The sequence below is a fragment of the Pan paniscus genome, chromosome 1, assembly GCF_029289425.2.
Source record: "Pan paniscus chromosome 1, NHGRI_mPanPan1-v2.0_pri, whole genome shotgun sequence".
Classification (NCBI taxonomy): domain Eukaryota; kingdom Metazoa; phylum Chordata; class Mammalia; order Primates; family Hominidae; genus Pan; species Pan paniscus.
In genome coordinates, this window is record NC_073249.2 from 201,324,150 (window position 1) to 201,337,129 (window position 12,980).

Here is a 12,980-nt window from a genome sequence, read left to right on the forward strand (position 1 = left end):
AGCAAGTCCAGCCAGGCACTTTACTCATCCTCGTAGCTCCCAGGCTGCTCCCTGGCACCACCTGAGCATGCTGGGCCACCCCATGCCCCCGCAACTTCCCAGGTAGCCTCATAGATGGTATGATCTGGAACGTGCCCCTGACACTGACTTGCTGTGTGACCTCAGGCAAGTACTTCCCCTCTCTGAGTCTTGTTTATCTGTGAATGAGAGTCAGTGCTATCTCTAGTGATCCTTCCAACCTGCCAGGGTCAAGAGTCTGCATGACCTTGACCCTGACCCCAAGCTGCTTCCTAGGAGCATTCGGAGGGCAGTCTGAACCCCAGAATTGCTCAGGCACAGATGTTCTAACTCCAGGATTGGAAGGATTTGTTCTAACTCTCTAGGATGCCATGCCTTCCTTTCAAACTGTGCCAAAAGGAGCCAGAGGGAGGACACACACATCCAAGCCACAGCCTGGCTTCTTTTAGAAGGGGGTGCCTCAGGCAAGGCCAACTTCAACCTCTGTAATTACTCCCGGCTCAGAAGCCAGCAGTCCTCTCTGTGTCGGGAGAAAGATAGTGCTGTGCTGTCCCCAGCTGGATAGGGCGGCCTCACTGACATTCCCCTGTTTATAAACCAAGTGCTTTGTTAGCCAGTCTGTCCTTGGCTTCCCCAGCAACACTGCTTAGGTGGACCCACTTTACAGATGAGAGCCCTAGGTCAGGGAGGGAAGCATTCACTGATAGTCTCTGAGAGTCAGAGACTGGGATCAGACTCAGGCCCATAGGCAATGGGGTAGAGTATAATGCCAGGGGTTAGAACCCAGCTGTCCTTCTGGTGGTTGTGAACTCACCTTTCTGAGCCTCATCTGTAAAAGGGACAACTATATCTATTTCACAGGGCTGTCCTTAAGGACTAAATAACAGGAGTTGGAATGGCTGAATCCTGTTCTTGAGAACCCACCTTTAAAGTTGCCTCCTCCAGGAAGGCTTCCCTGACTACCACCCATGGATTAAGTTTCTCTTTGTGGGCGCCCACAGTCCTGAACTTTCAGGATTGCAAGCACTACTGCTGCCTGTTTATACTCTTCTCATCTCCATTAGACTTTGTACCCTCCAAAAGCAGGAAGTTTTTCTGATTCATTTCTGAATCCCAAATGCCTAGTAAGGGGTCCAAATGGAGTTGGAACACAGTCAGTGTTCCTATCCTTCCTCCCTCCTTTCCTCCCCTTCTCCCTTTCTCCAGCTTTTCACCAAACCAGGCTGCCTTCTGCAAAAGGGCTGTGGCAATAGGTAGATGGGTCCACAGGGCTGAGTGCCCCTAGCTCACTTATCCCAAGCCAGCTAGATTCTGGAATAGTAGAGAGAGCATTCTGAAGCAGGGAGGAAAAGTGATCACCCAGGGCAGACTGGCCAAGGGCAGCTGGTGGTGTCCGGCTGGCAGGGGGCACCATATGGGCCTGATAAGCAGGAAGGCCTGGGAACGCTGCGTGTGCAACAAGAACTGTTTACCGGCCTTTGCAGTTTCCCGGAGATGGCTTGCTGGGAGCTGTCAGCCATGTGTCCCCTGCAGAGGGGCAGCCTGCTAGTGCCCCTTCTGCCAATCCCAGAAACAGAAGCAGAAACAGAAGGTCAGAGCTGCGAGTGGCCTCCTCTGAGGTCACTGTGGCCAAACCCTCATTTCACAGATGAGGAGCCTAAGGCCCAGAGAGGGACAGGGACTTACGCAAGGTTACACAGCAAGCCAGGAACAGATGCCAGGTCTCCTGCCTCCCACCTTGGATGCTTGTAACAACGAGGAGGAGGCAAAGAAGTAGGGCCGCGTGCGGTGGCTCGTGCCTGTAATCCCAGCACTTTGGGAGACTGAGGCGGATCACCTGAGGTCGGGAATTTGAGACCAGCCTGACCAACGTGGAGAAACCCTGTCTCCACTAAAAATACAAAATTAGCTGGGCGTGGTGGCACATGCCTGTAATCCCAGCTACTCGGGAGGCTGAGGCAGGAGAATTGCTTGAACCCAGGAGGCAGAGGTTGCAGTGAGCCGAGATCACGCCACTGCACTCCAGCCTGGGCAACAAGAGCAAATCTCCGTCTCAAAAAAAAAAAAAAAAAGAAAAGAAAAGAAAAAAATAAGTCCTGAAATTGAAGAGGGGCTTGAAAGGGGATTTTTCTTTTCTCTTTTGTTTGGTTTTCTGTTTATCTGCTCTAACTTTGTAAACATTTCTGCAGTGATCATGTTCCTTTAGTAATCAGAAAAAGAACAATAAAAGGGGTGGGGGAGCTACCTATGAGAATAAATGGCTTTTGTCTTTAGTCAAATGGCATCAGCTACAATCTTACTAATTTCTTCCTCATTGGACCCACAGGACCCCAGCGAGATAGTGGATGCCAAGGAGTTGACAGGGCTGTCAGCCTCTCTCCAGCCATCATTTGGGCTTGCAGTGGGACCAAGACAAAAGCCTAAGCTGGGATGAGAGTCCCTGGTTTCCTCAGGTGGTCTGTCCTCCCTACTTCCCTGAGCCAATCCCTTCCTCTGTTTCTTCATCTGTAAAATGGGAGTTATTAGTGGAAGACACCAGAGCGCAGTAGTTAAGCACACTGATGCTGCATCCCGGGATCCAGGCTTCCCTATTTCTTTACTGCATGGCCTTAGGCAAGTTATTTAAATTCCACAGGCCTCAGTTTCCTCTAAAATGTAAAATTGGTGCAATGGACTGAATGTTTCTGTCCTATCAAAATTCGTATGTCAAAATCCTAACCTTCAAGGTATCAGCAGATGGGGCCGTTGGGAGGTAATCCCTTCATGAAAGCAGAGCCCTCATGAATGGGATGAGCATAAAGAAGACCCCAGAGAGATTCCTGGCCCTGTTCACTCTTACAGTGACAAGACAGCCATCTATGAACCAGGAAGCCGGCCCTCGCCAGACGGAATATGCCAACACCTTGAACTTGAACTTCCCAGCATCTGCAACTGTGAGAAATACATTTTTGTTGTTTATAAGGCAGCCGGTCTTTGGTATTTTTATTAGAGCAGCCCGAATAGACTAGAATAATGGGGATTACACCTCATGGAGTCATCAGGAGGATTAAAAGTTAAGGTTGGCTGGGTGCCGAGGCTCACGCCTGTAATCCCAGCACTTTGGGAGGCCCAGGTGGGCGGATCACCTGAGGCCAGGAGTTTGAAACCAGCCTGGCCAACATGGTGAAACACCTTCTCTACTGAAATACAAAAATTAGCTGGGTGTGGTAGCAGGTGCCTGTAGTCCCAGCTACAGCCTGGGACATTAACAAAAGTTAATGTTTGTGACATGTTTCGAATTCTGCCTGGCATATAGTAAGTGATATATATGTTGCATATATATATATATATATATATATATATTTTTTTTTTTTTTTTGAGATGGAATCTAGCTCCATCTTTTTGTTTTTTTTTTGAGATGGAGTCTAGCTCTGTTGCCCAGGCTGGAGTGCAGTGGTGTCATCTCGGCTCACTGCAACCTCCGCCTCCCAGGTTCAAGTGATTCTCCTGCCTCAGCCTCCTGAGTAGCTAGGATTACAGGCACCCACCACCACGCCCAGCTAATTTTTGTATTTTTAGTAGAGAGAGGGGTTTGACCATGTTGATCAGGCTGGTCTCGAACTCCTGACCTCGTGATCCGCCTGCCTTGGCCTCGCAAAGTGCTGGGATTACAAGCATGAGCCACCATGCCCAGCCACATATTTTAATAAAACTAAAATTGCTTTCCTAACTGGGTGAACAATGAAGATGACATGGCTGGAGTACCTATGAATATCATAATTCTTGGCTGGTCCCCAGGGAAGGGAGCTCTCTCTCCGGGTTGGAACCAGCATAGCCCAGTCTGAGGGGGCAGGCAGGCTAACATCACACCCTCAATGGACAGGGTAGGGTTGCCCCACCCTAGCTGGGGCCCAGGTTGGAGACAGTACTCTCCTAGGGAGTCAGAGGGAGCCTGGGTTACTTACTGGTGAGTCACAAGCCCCAAGGCTCTGACCTTTTACCCCAAATGCAGGGCCTTTCCTGCCTGCTGTGCCCACTGACCTGACCACCCCAACCAGTTGCCTCTGAACCCATCCTTCCTCAGACCCTTCCCATGCAGCTGCTTCTTCCAGGAACATCCAGCCAGACTGCTTCAACTCTCCTGGCCTCCCTACCTTTGCCCTGAACAGCTACTTGGCCTCCTCCCTAACACCTATGATCACAGCCACCCACACACCAGTGTTCTCTCCCCAACACACACACACTCCTAAACAACTGTTAGACCTTGGAGCTCCACATACCTTGGCTCTAAAACAAATCCTCCATGTATGTATATGTAACCTTAGCTATCTCTGAGCCTCAGTTTCCTCATCTGTATAGTGGGCATAATACCTACCTTAGAGGGCTTTGTAAGCCTTCTGTGGGATAATATATGGAAAATGCTTAGTCTAGTGCCAGGCGTGTGGCGAGCGCTCAGTAAATGGTAACAGGGTTGGGCACGGTGGCTCACGCCTGTAATCCCAGCACTTTGGGAGGCTGAGGTGGGTGGATCATCGCTTGAGCTCAGGAGTTCAAGACCAATCTGGGCAACAAAGCAAAACCTTGTCTCTATAAAACAAAATTTAAAAAATTAGCCAGGTATGGTGGCACACATCTGTGGTCCCAGCTTCTCAGGAGGCTGAGGTGGAAGGATCGCTTGAGCCCAGGAGGCAGAGGTTGCAGTGAGCTGAGACTGCGCCACTGAACTCCAGCCTGGGCGACAGAGACACTGTCTCAAAGAAATAAAAATGAAGATAAACTTTTTTTTTAAAGGGAAACTCTGGTTATCATTATTATGATTATGGTGAGCCTGTTTGCCTCTTCCAGCAGCTGGGCGTGCCTCAAGCATGGGGGCTGGAAATCAGCATTCACTCCAGGGGCTCCTGGAGCTGCTGACCAGTGCCTGGCACAAAGGAGATGCCCCATACACATCCAATGGCTGAATTTCTGTCTCTGGTTCTCATAGTGTCTGGCAAGTGGGTGAGGAAGGATGAGAAACAGCAGCCCCTAATGGGGCTGGGGAGGTGCTCCTGAGGGGAGCCCCTCGGTACCTACCTTTCCAAATCGCCCTCCGTGGTGGGACCAGCAGCTGTCTCCTCCCCCAGCCTAGCATCCACAGGGAGATCTCTAGGCTGTGGAGCCACTGAGCTAATTAAGAATGACAAAGCACCGTGTAATTGCCAGCAATTGATGAGTCCCCTGCCTCCTGCCCCCGCTTCCCTCGTCCTCCTTGGCACTGTCTGGCCTGGAGGTCACTGCACAGACATGGAGGCAGGCAGAGTGGTGTGACTGAGCACAGGCTGGTGTCAGGAGACCTGGGGGCTGGCCACCTCTGCCACCCTCTTGCAGTGGCACTTTGGGCAAGGAAGTTCCCTTGTTAAATTGGCTCTATTTCCCTTTTTCTGTCTACAGGGATCTTGACCTTGTGCTGAAAGGAGGTAGGAGGAGGGACAAAGTGAAGGGGCCAGGCCAAAGAGGACTCCGCTAAGGGGTCTGCTGCACCTTCCAGACTGGTTGAGTACAAGGCAGACAGCCTCAGGTTTGAGTCCCAAGCCCCACCCAGCAGCTGTGTGATCGTGGGCAGCCCACCTACCTACCGTCTCCATGCAGCAGGTTCCTCAGCTCTAAAATGGGACTCGCCTGAGAGCACTTAGCTCTTACTAGGACAACCTGCATGTGTCCTGAATCTGGGCCTATAAAGAGACCTCTGGACAAGCCCAATGCTATCAAAGAGAGTGTAGATATTAAGGGTTGAGAACTTTTAGAGCAATTTGATAGAGTAATTTTATGTCTGTTGAATCTCATTTTTAAAATTAGGCTTGTGTTTTTCGTCATTTTATTGTATTTTTCTAGTAATTCGTTTTCCTTGTATTTTACAAAAGCATTGGTCTGTGACAGAAGAGAAATTCTTTTAAAAACGGTCCTGCTCCACTGATGCTTCGAGAAGCATTACTTAGTGGACTTCATAAAACAGACATTGGTGGCAATCTTGCCATAATATCTGTATAGTTCCAGGGTTTGATTTCCAGGAACCTTCAACTTCTCCAAAGCCTGTGAGATAAAGACCAAACCCCTTAGCCTGGCTTTCGAGGCCCTTCTCACTAAAGTCCCAACCCACCTTCCCACCCCTCGTCCTCCCCAGCCGCATAGCCTTGTGATACTACCCTGTAACCCCTTCCCCTAAACTTCCTGTGTCCTCCTACTTCTCCATGCCTTTGCTGTTCCTTCTACCTGGAATGCCTTTCTCCAGTTTGCCCTCCAACTGGCAAACTCCTATTCATCCTTCAAAGCCCAGACTAAATGTCACCAATCCTGGGAAGCCTTTCCCAATGCCACTCCAGCACTCACCCCAGGTGGGGTTGCTCCCTTCTCCATACTTCACATGGAGCATGTGTGGGGACAGGACATCGCTATGGTTAAGGCTACAGGCTCAGCAGTCAGAACAATGTGGGCTTCAGACCTGACTTTGCCAGCTGCACAATCCTGGGCAGGTGACTTAATACTGCCGAGCCTCATTTTCCCGTCTGTGCAGTGGAGTCTAGAGGTGATATGTGAAAAGTTTCCAGCACCATGGCACACGGTAGAGACCTCAGATACGACAGCTGCTGTCAATGGTATCCCTTTGGTTCATAACTTTCCACATTGCTTTTCTGTCTCCCTGCTAGGCTGGTTGCTACTTGAGAGGAGGGGCACTTGAGAGTGTCTGATTTGCCTAGATGTTTCCTGTGCCCAGCCCAGGGCTTGCACAGAGCCATGCGTTGAGTGTGGGTCTCTGGGTGCTCCCTGCCCCATGGTGCTGGCAGCTTGCTACCTTGTCAGTGGCGTGCTGATTAACCCAATTTCTGATTTGTACTGTTTGCCAATTTCCATGATGCAAATACACCCACCACGACCAATTTCAAGTTACCAGAAGTTTAATAACCATCTCGCAAAACTGCTAAATATTGAACAACCTGCTCATTTGAGCCACCCGGCTCCCGCACCCCTCCGGGTGTGACTATGGCGAGCATAAGACGAACCAGAGCAGGCTTGGGTCCTGGTTGAGGGACCGGCTGCCTCCCATGCCCTCTGCCCAGCCAGCACATTGAGGGCCACCCAGGGAAGGGCCAAAGGGTCAGCCATGCCCCACACAGAGGCCTTCGCTCATCTCCCTCCCCTAGGCCTCCAGCCCCTTTGTTTTCTGAGATAAAAGCTGTGAAATCGTTCATCTGTCTCCTCCCGCAGAAGGAAGAACAGAGGCTGGTTAAGGGGCCTGGCAGATCCATCCATCAGTGGTTCTTGGGGGCCTGGGCAAGAGGGTGCTAGCCATGCAGGCCACAGGGCCCAACTTGCAATAGCCCTGTCCCCACAGCTGTTGCAAGCGAATCAAGTTAAACCTGGTCACAATGGGGATCAAAGAAAGCTTGTGCACAACCTCCTCTAGCCTCCTTTCCTATGACCCCTTTATCTCCCAGGCTCAGAAGGGTCCCCACTTGGCATCTGCCATTACTGTCCTGCAATTCTTCATAATTTCTTTTTTTTTTGAGACAGAGTCTCACTCTGTCGCCCAGGCTGGAGTGCAGTGGCGCGATCTCAGCTCACTGCAACCTCCACTTCCTGGGTTCAAGCAATTCTCTTGCCTCAGCCTCTCCAGTAGTTGGGACTACAGGCACGCACCATCACGCCCAGGTAATTTTTGTGTTTTTAGTAGAGACAGGGTCTCACCATGTTGGACAGGCTGGTCATGAACTCCTGGCCTCAGGTGATCCGCCTGCCTCGGCCTCCCAAAGTGTTGAGATTACAGGCGTGAGCCATCACACCCAGCCAATTCTTCATAATTTCATCTTTGAATTTGTGTTTTGTACATGAAGTCTGATGGGACAGTGGAGCATGCCTAGAGTCTTTGGAGCCTCAGCTTAAGTGTGTGCCAGCTCCGCTGCTGCTCCCCTTCTGTTAGCACCTGTTCGCCTCCTATGCCTAGCTCCACTCTGCAGCTGTGCTGTCTCCTGTGCCAGGCAGGACCCTGGGCCCAGGCATGGGGGAGGGGGGACGGTTTGGAATCAGGTGCACACACCCTTCGTCATCTTGGGCAGGGCATGGCAGCAGCTCTCCCCACCCTGGGCTGGCAGCACCATGGCACATCTGGTGGGTAGCTGGCTAGAGGCCACATCTCAGCGGGGGAAAGACACCGATCCAGGGACTCAGCACATCCTGGTATGGTTTAAAGACCCTTGGGGGTGGCCCATCTGCCAAGGGTTGGGGAAGTGGACCCGTGGGAAGGAGAGGCCTGGCTTGGCTTCAACACACCCTACTCACACCCGGCGTACCTTGCATCAGTCCAGTGTCTGGCTAGAGGGGAGCCTGGGAGAGCTGAGTGCTCACAGTAGGGTTCACGTGGACAATCTGACCACTGTCAGTCTCCAGAGAGTGGGCGTGTCCTCCACTGTGGGGTGGCGCCCCTGGGCACCTATGAGGGTCTTTATGAGTCTTCCTGTGCCCAGAAGCACTTTCTCACCAGTGCTGAGGCGATGGCCTCTTCCTTCTTCCAATCTTCCTGCATCTGACTTATGTCTGTCTCTTCTGGCCGGCTTGAGGCACCCTCAGGGATGAGCCATGAAAGAAAAATTGAGTAATTTCTGTGATTCCACACACAAGTTAAAGGCTCTGATATTTGCATTGTAAACTGATATTGCATAATACAAAGATGAATGGTAAAATTCATGCTAATAATATAAATCTTTAATTTTTCCTTACTTAGAACCACATAAATAGCCAATAAAAAAAACACAGTGACAAGAGGAAAACCTCAGAAGAAAGAAAAAAAATTATGAGTGTACCTTCTTTTTTCTTTTCTTTAGTTTTTTTGTTTAGTTTTTTTGTTTTTTTTTTGAGACAGGGTCTTGCTCTGTTGCCCAGGCTGAGTGCAGTGGTATGATCTCAGCTCACCTCCACTTCCCCAGTTAAAGTGATTCTCCAGCCTTAGCCTCCCAAGTAGCTGGGACTACAGGTGCGTACCACCACACCTTGCTAATTTTTGTCCAGTCTCAGCCTCCCAAGTAGCTGGGACTACAGGCACATGCCACCACACCTGGCTAATTTTTGTATTTTTAGTAGAGACTAGGTTTCACTATGTTGGCCAGCCTGGTCTTAAACTCCTGACCTCAAGTGATCCACCTGCCTCGGCCTCCCAAAGTGCTGGGATTACAGGCGTGAGCCACCGTGCCTGTTTTGTTTTTTTTTTTTCCCAAATAGAGACAGGATCTTGCTTTGTTGCCCAGGCTGGTCTCAAGTTCCTGGGCTCAAGTGATCCTCCTGCTTCGGCCTCCCAAAGTGCTAGGATTACAGGCGTGAACCACTGCACCTTTACCTGCCCACATGTACCTTTAATGACCCCTTTTGTCTGCTTTTTGAACAACAGGCCCACACACATTTTCATTTGGGATTGGGCTTTATAAATTATGCAGCTGGCTTCATCTGGTCACTCCTGATCCCTCTTATCCTGTGGTTGTTTTGTTTTAAATAGCGTGTATTGCATCCTGACAGTCTATATAATTGATTTATTTTTTAAGGTTGTTGTTTATGGTCTGCTCCTGCCACTAGAATGTGGACCCTTAGAGGATGGGGTTATGAATGCTGGGTTCAGGGCATAGCCCCAGGGCACAGAGGAGCCCAGTACACAGTAGGTGCTCAGTAAACATCCTGGGAGTGTGGCATGATGAATGCTCTCCAGCCTGACTTTGGTCCCTCATCTTTCCACTCCCCAGCAGTCTGGGCTTCAGTCCCTTCCCTTGTCCGTTTCGCCCATTTTGGTTCCGATATCTCACGTCAGAACTTGGTGGTTCCAGCATTCTTTTCCAGACCTGAGTGATTCAGCCCTTCTGCTTCCTGCCAGCCCCGGGACTGTGGGTGTGAATGATGACTGCCCAGCAGGCTGCAAGGCACTCAGCCTGGACCTCCGGGCTTCCCTCCTTCCTGGGATTCCTTAGGTCACTTCCATCGATTGTCTTTGGCTGCAACTTCTTGAGTTAATCTCTCCATGTTGGAAAGCTTCCCTTGCTGGTTTCCCCATCTGCTTCCAGCTTCAAGTCCTTTTTGGCTTCAAAACCACATGCCTGTTGTTCCAGCTACTGAGGAGGCTGAGGTGGGAGGATCGCTTGAGTCCAGGAGGTGGAGGCTGCAGTGAGCCGAGATCGCACCACTGTGCTCCAGCCTGGGCAACAGAGTGAGACCCTGTCTGAAAAAAAAAAAAATCAAGAAACTTGGGTTCTGCTCTGTGTATTCCATCCAGGGCAAGTCCCTGCCCCTGTCTAATTTCCTCACGGTGTCTACAGGGTCATCACTAGCATATTTGATACCCATGTCAGAACAACTGATAGGTTCCCTCACCAATGGACAAAACACAAACAGGTGTCCCTTCCCCTATGCTGAGACATACAGCATGGAGAAAGGCTGTCTTTCAGCCACCCTACCCATTCACTTTATGCCCTTGTGCAGTGCACAACCCACACAGCTGTGTTTAGGCAGCAGTCTTGCCAATCAGCCTCCCTCAGATGTATTTTCCCAAGGCCGTAACTGCTATGAGAATGGGTCTAAGCATCAATGACCCCCAGAAAACCCTTCTTTTTTTTTGAGATGGAGTCTTGCTCTTGTCACCCAGGCTGGAGTGCAATGGTGCAATCTCAGCTCACTGCAACCTCCACCTCCCAGGTCCCAGTGATTCTCCTGCCTCAGCCTCCAAAGTAGCTGGGATTACAGGCGCCTGCCACCACGCTTGGCTAATTTTTATATTTTTAGTAAAGACAGGGTTTCACCATGCTGGCCAGGCTTGTCTCGAACTCCTGACCTCAAGTGATCTGGCCGCCTTGGCCGCCCAAAATGCTGGGATTACAGGCATGAGCCACTGTGCCCGGCCAACCCTTCTAACCAGCAGGTTTTCTTTTTCTTGGGTTCTGCAGTAGGGCTGGGACTAGTGTGAGGCCTGGGATACAAAAGTCAAGACTCACATTCAGGGCTCGCTGAGGATGAGAGTGCCTCCGTAAACCTTGCACACGAGGCACCTCGCTGGCCTCACCTTCGCCCTGGTCTGTTCTATGGATTCCCAACAGCTATAGGAGGTGGTGGCAGTGTTTTAAAGGAAAGTGCCAGAAAACCACCTCAGACTCACAGAGGGCAGCTTCTTTCAGCAGCTGGGAGCCACGGAGGAGGCTGACTCTGCAAGAGGAACCCAGGGCAGGAGACAGTCCAGGGAGTGGGTGCCAGGGGAGGCGCTGTGCCAAGAAGTCAGCCTCGCCTAGAAGGAGGGTGACCTGCCGCCCATGGGAGGGGAGCGAAGGGAGGGCCGGATAATCAGCCCCCTTGCTTGTGATCGAGGAGTGAAGGGAGGGCTGGGTAATCGGCCCCCTTGCTTGTGATTGAGGGGTTTATAGGAAAAGTTGTGGGGAAGGGGGTCGGGAACAGAGAAGGCCACGGCAGACCCGGGCTCTGCAGGCTGTGCTCACACTCTGGGGAGGACACAGGGTCCAGGGGGACAGCCCGAGCAAGGCCCGGCCCTCACTCAGGAGTGGCCTTCTTGGCCCGCAGCACCCTTCCCTCCAGTTGCTTTGGAGACCCAGAGGCTGACCCCCTGATGCTTTGAGATACAAGGCCACCTGTGAGTCAGTTACCATTGTCAACACCCGGAGAATACCAGGACTACTGTCTCACCTCCCAGATCCCAGAAACCCTTTAGGCTGTGTTTCCCAAACCGCTAACATCCAAAATCACTTTCATCTTTGCCTGCACTGATAGCTATATAGTGTGTTTTGGAAAACCCGCTCCTCTTTACTTAAATAATTATTTTCAAAGGAAACTATGCAAATAGAAAACAGCTCAGTTGCCATAAACAGATGCGGGTGTTGTTCTTTCTGGCTGGATTCTGGTGCCCCCAGGACTCTGAACCCAGAGCCAGTCTCTGTTCAAAGAGGAGGTGAAGAAGGCAGAAAGATAAAGACCCGCAGCCCCGCAGCCCCGCAGAGGCTCTCCCCTCTCACCAGGGATGGAATCACTTTGTCCCTTGTTGTGGAGGCTGTGCCCACATGCCTCATGAATGTGTCTCCTCCTTGTGAAAAATGTTCCCAGGGGAGTCCCGGGCAGTGGCTGGAAGAACTACCTTTTGCGGTTGGGGAGGGGAGACCGCTGGCTCTGGGAATGGCTGGGACCTGAGCACGCCCCCAGCCTCAGCCTTGTCCCCCCTGTCTCAAGTGAGCAGCGGTTCTCGTGACAGAGGTGTTCAGAGGCTCTTCACATGAGATCCTCTGAACCCTGCAATCCCGGGATCCAACCTGATCACGGGTGCAGCCTCCACCAGGCACTGCAGGAACGGGAGGCTGGAGGAGGCTCGGGCCCTGCCCTCTGGGTCTAGTTGGGGCTACAGGATGGCGCAGACCCCTGGAGATGGCATCGCTAACGGAAGGAACAGGAGGACGCTGAGCGGGTGGGAGGGCGCTGGGGGCTCGCGGGTGGGCTTGGTGGGGCTGGGCGGGGAGGGAGGGCAGTGGAATGAGCCAGGTGTGTGGGGGTGGGCAGAGGGGGTGTTGAGGATCCCTAGACAGAGCAGAGGGACCAAGCCCCCAGGGTCTCCCACACCAGTGAGAAAAATTAGGACTGACTCCATCAGGGGGCACCAAGGGATTCTGAAGAGGAAAAACTAACCAAGGCGGTGTTTTCAGAAGAATGCCCCGCACCTGCAGTGCAGCGTGCCGTGCGCACGCCCCTCTTCTCGGTTATTCCCTGGGGCAGATGCCGTAGGCGCCTCCATCTACAAATGAAGAAAGGGACCCCCCTGCCGAGGCCCATGGTGGAGCCAGGGTAGGAGTCCTGTGGCAGGAGCATGGGCAGCGCCCCCATCCCACTGCAGACGGGACTGGGCACCCCTTCCTTCTTCTGCTCCAGTGGGTGAAGTGTGCCAGCAGGGGGCCGGCTCTCCACAGCCCCTCCCTGACCACCAA

The 12,980-nt window shown here is 51.8% G+C and overlaps 1 protein-coding gene across 2 annotated transcripts in view; it reads right to left on the reverse strand.

The window, feature by feature from the left end:
- The window catches only part of LDLRAP1 (low density lipoprotein receptor adaptor protein 1), a 73,424-nt gene extending 60,931 nt beyond the window's left edge, over positions 1-12,493 (reverse strand). Inside the window, exons 1-3 of one of the 2 annotated variants that reach the window (XM_055103806.2) lie at positions 12,024-12,493; positions 8,510-8,582; positions 5,071-5,163 (exon numbers count right to left, since the gene is read on the reverse strand). In XM_055103806.2, the coding sequence (XP_054959781.1) occupies positions 5,071-5,163; positions 8,510-8,582; positions 12,024-12,077 (220 nt within the window). In that variant the 5' untranslated portion in view covers positions 12,078-12,493. Of the gene's footprint in view, positions 1-5,070; positions 5,164-8,321; positions 8,583-12,023 lie in introns of those variants that run through there. The other variant, XM_055103813.2, reaches the window with a different exon arrangement.
- Positions 12,494-12,980: the final 487 nt, after the last annotated feature.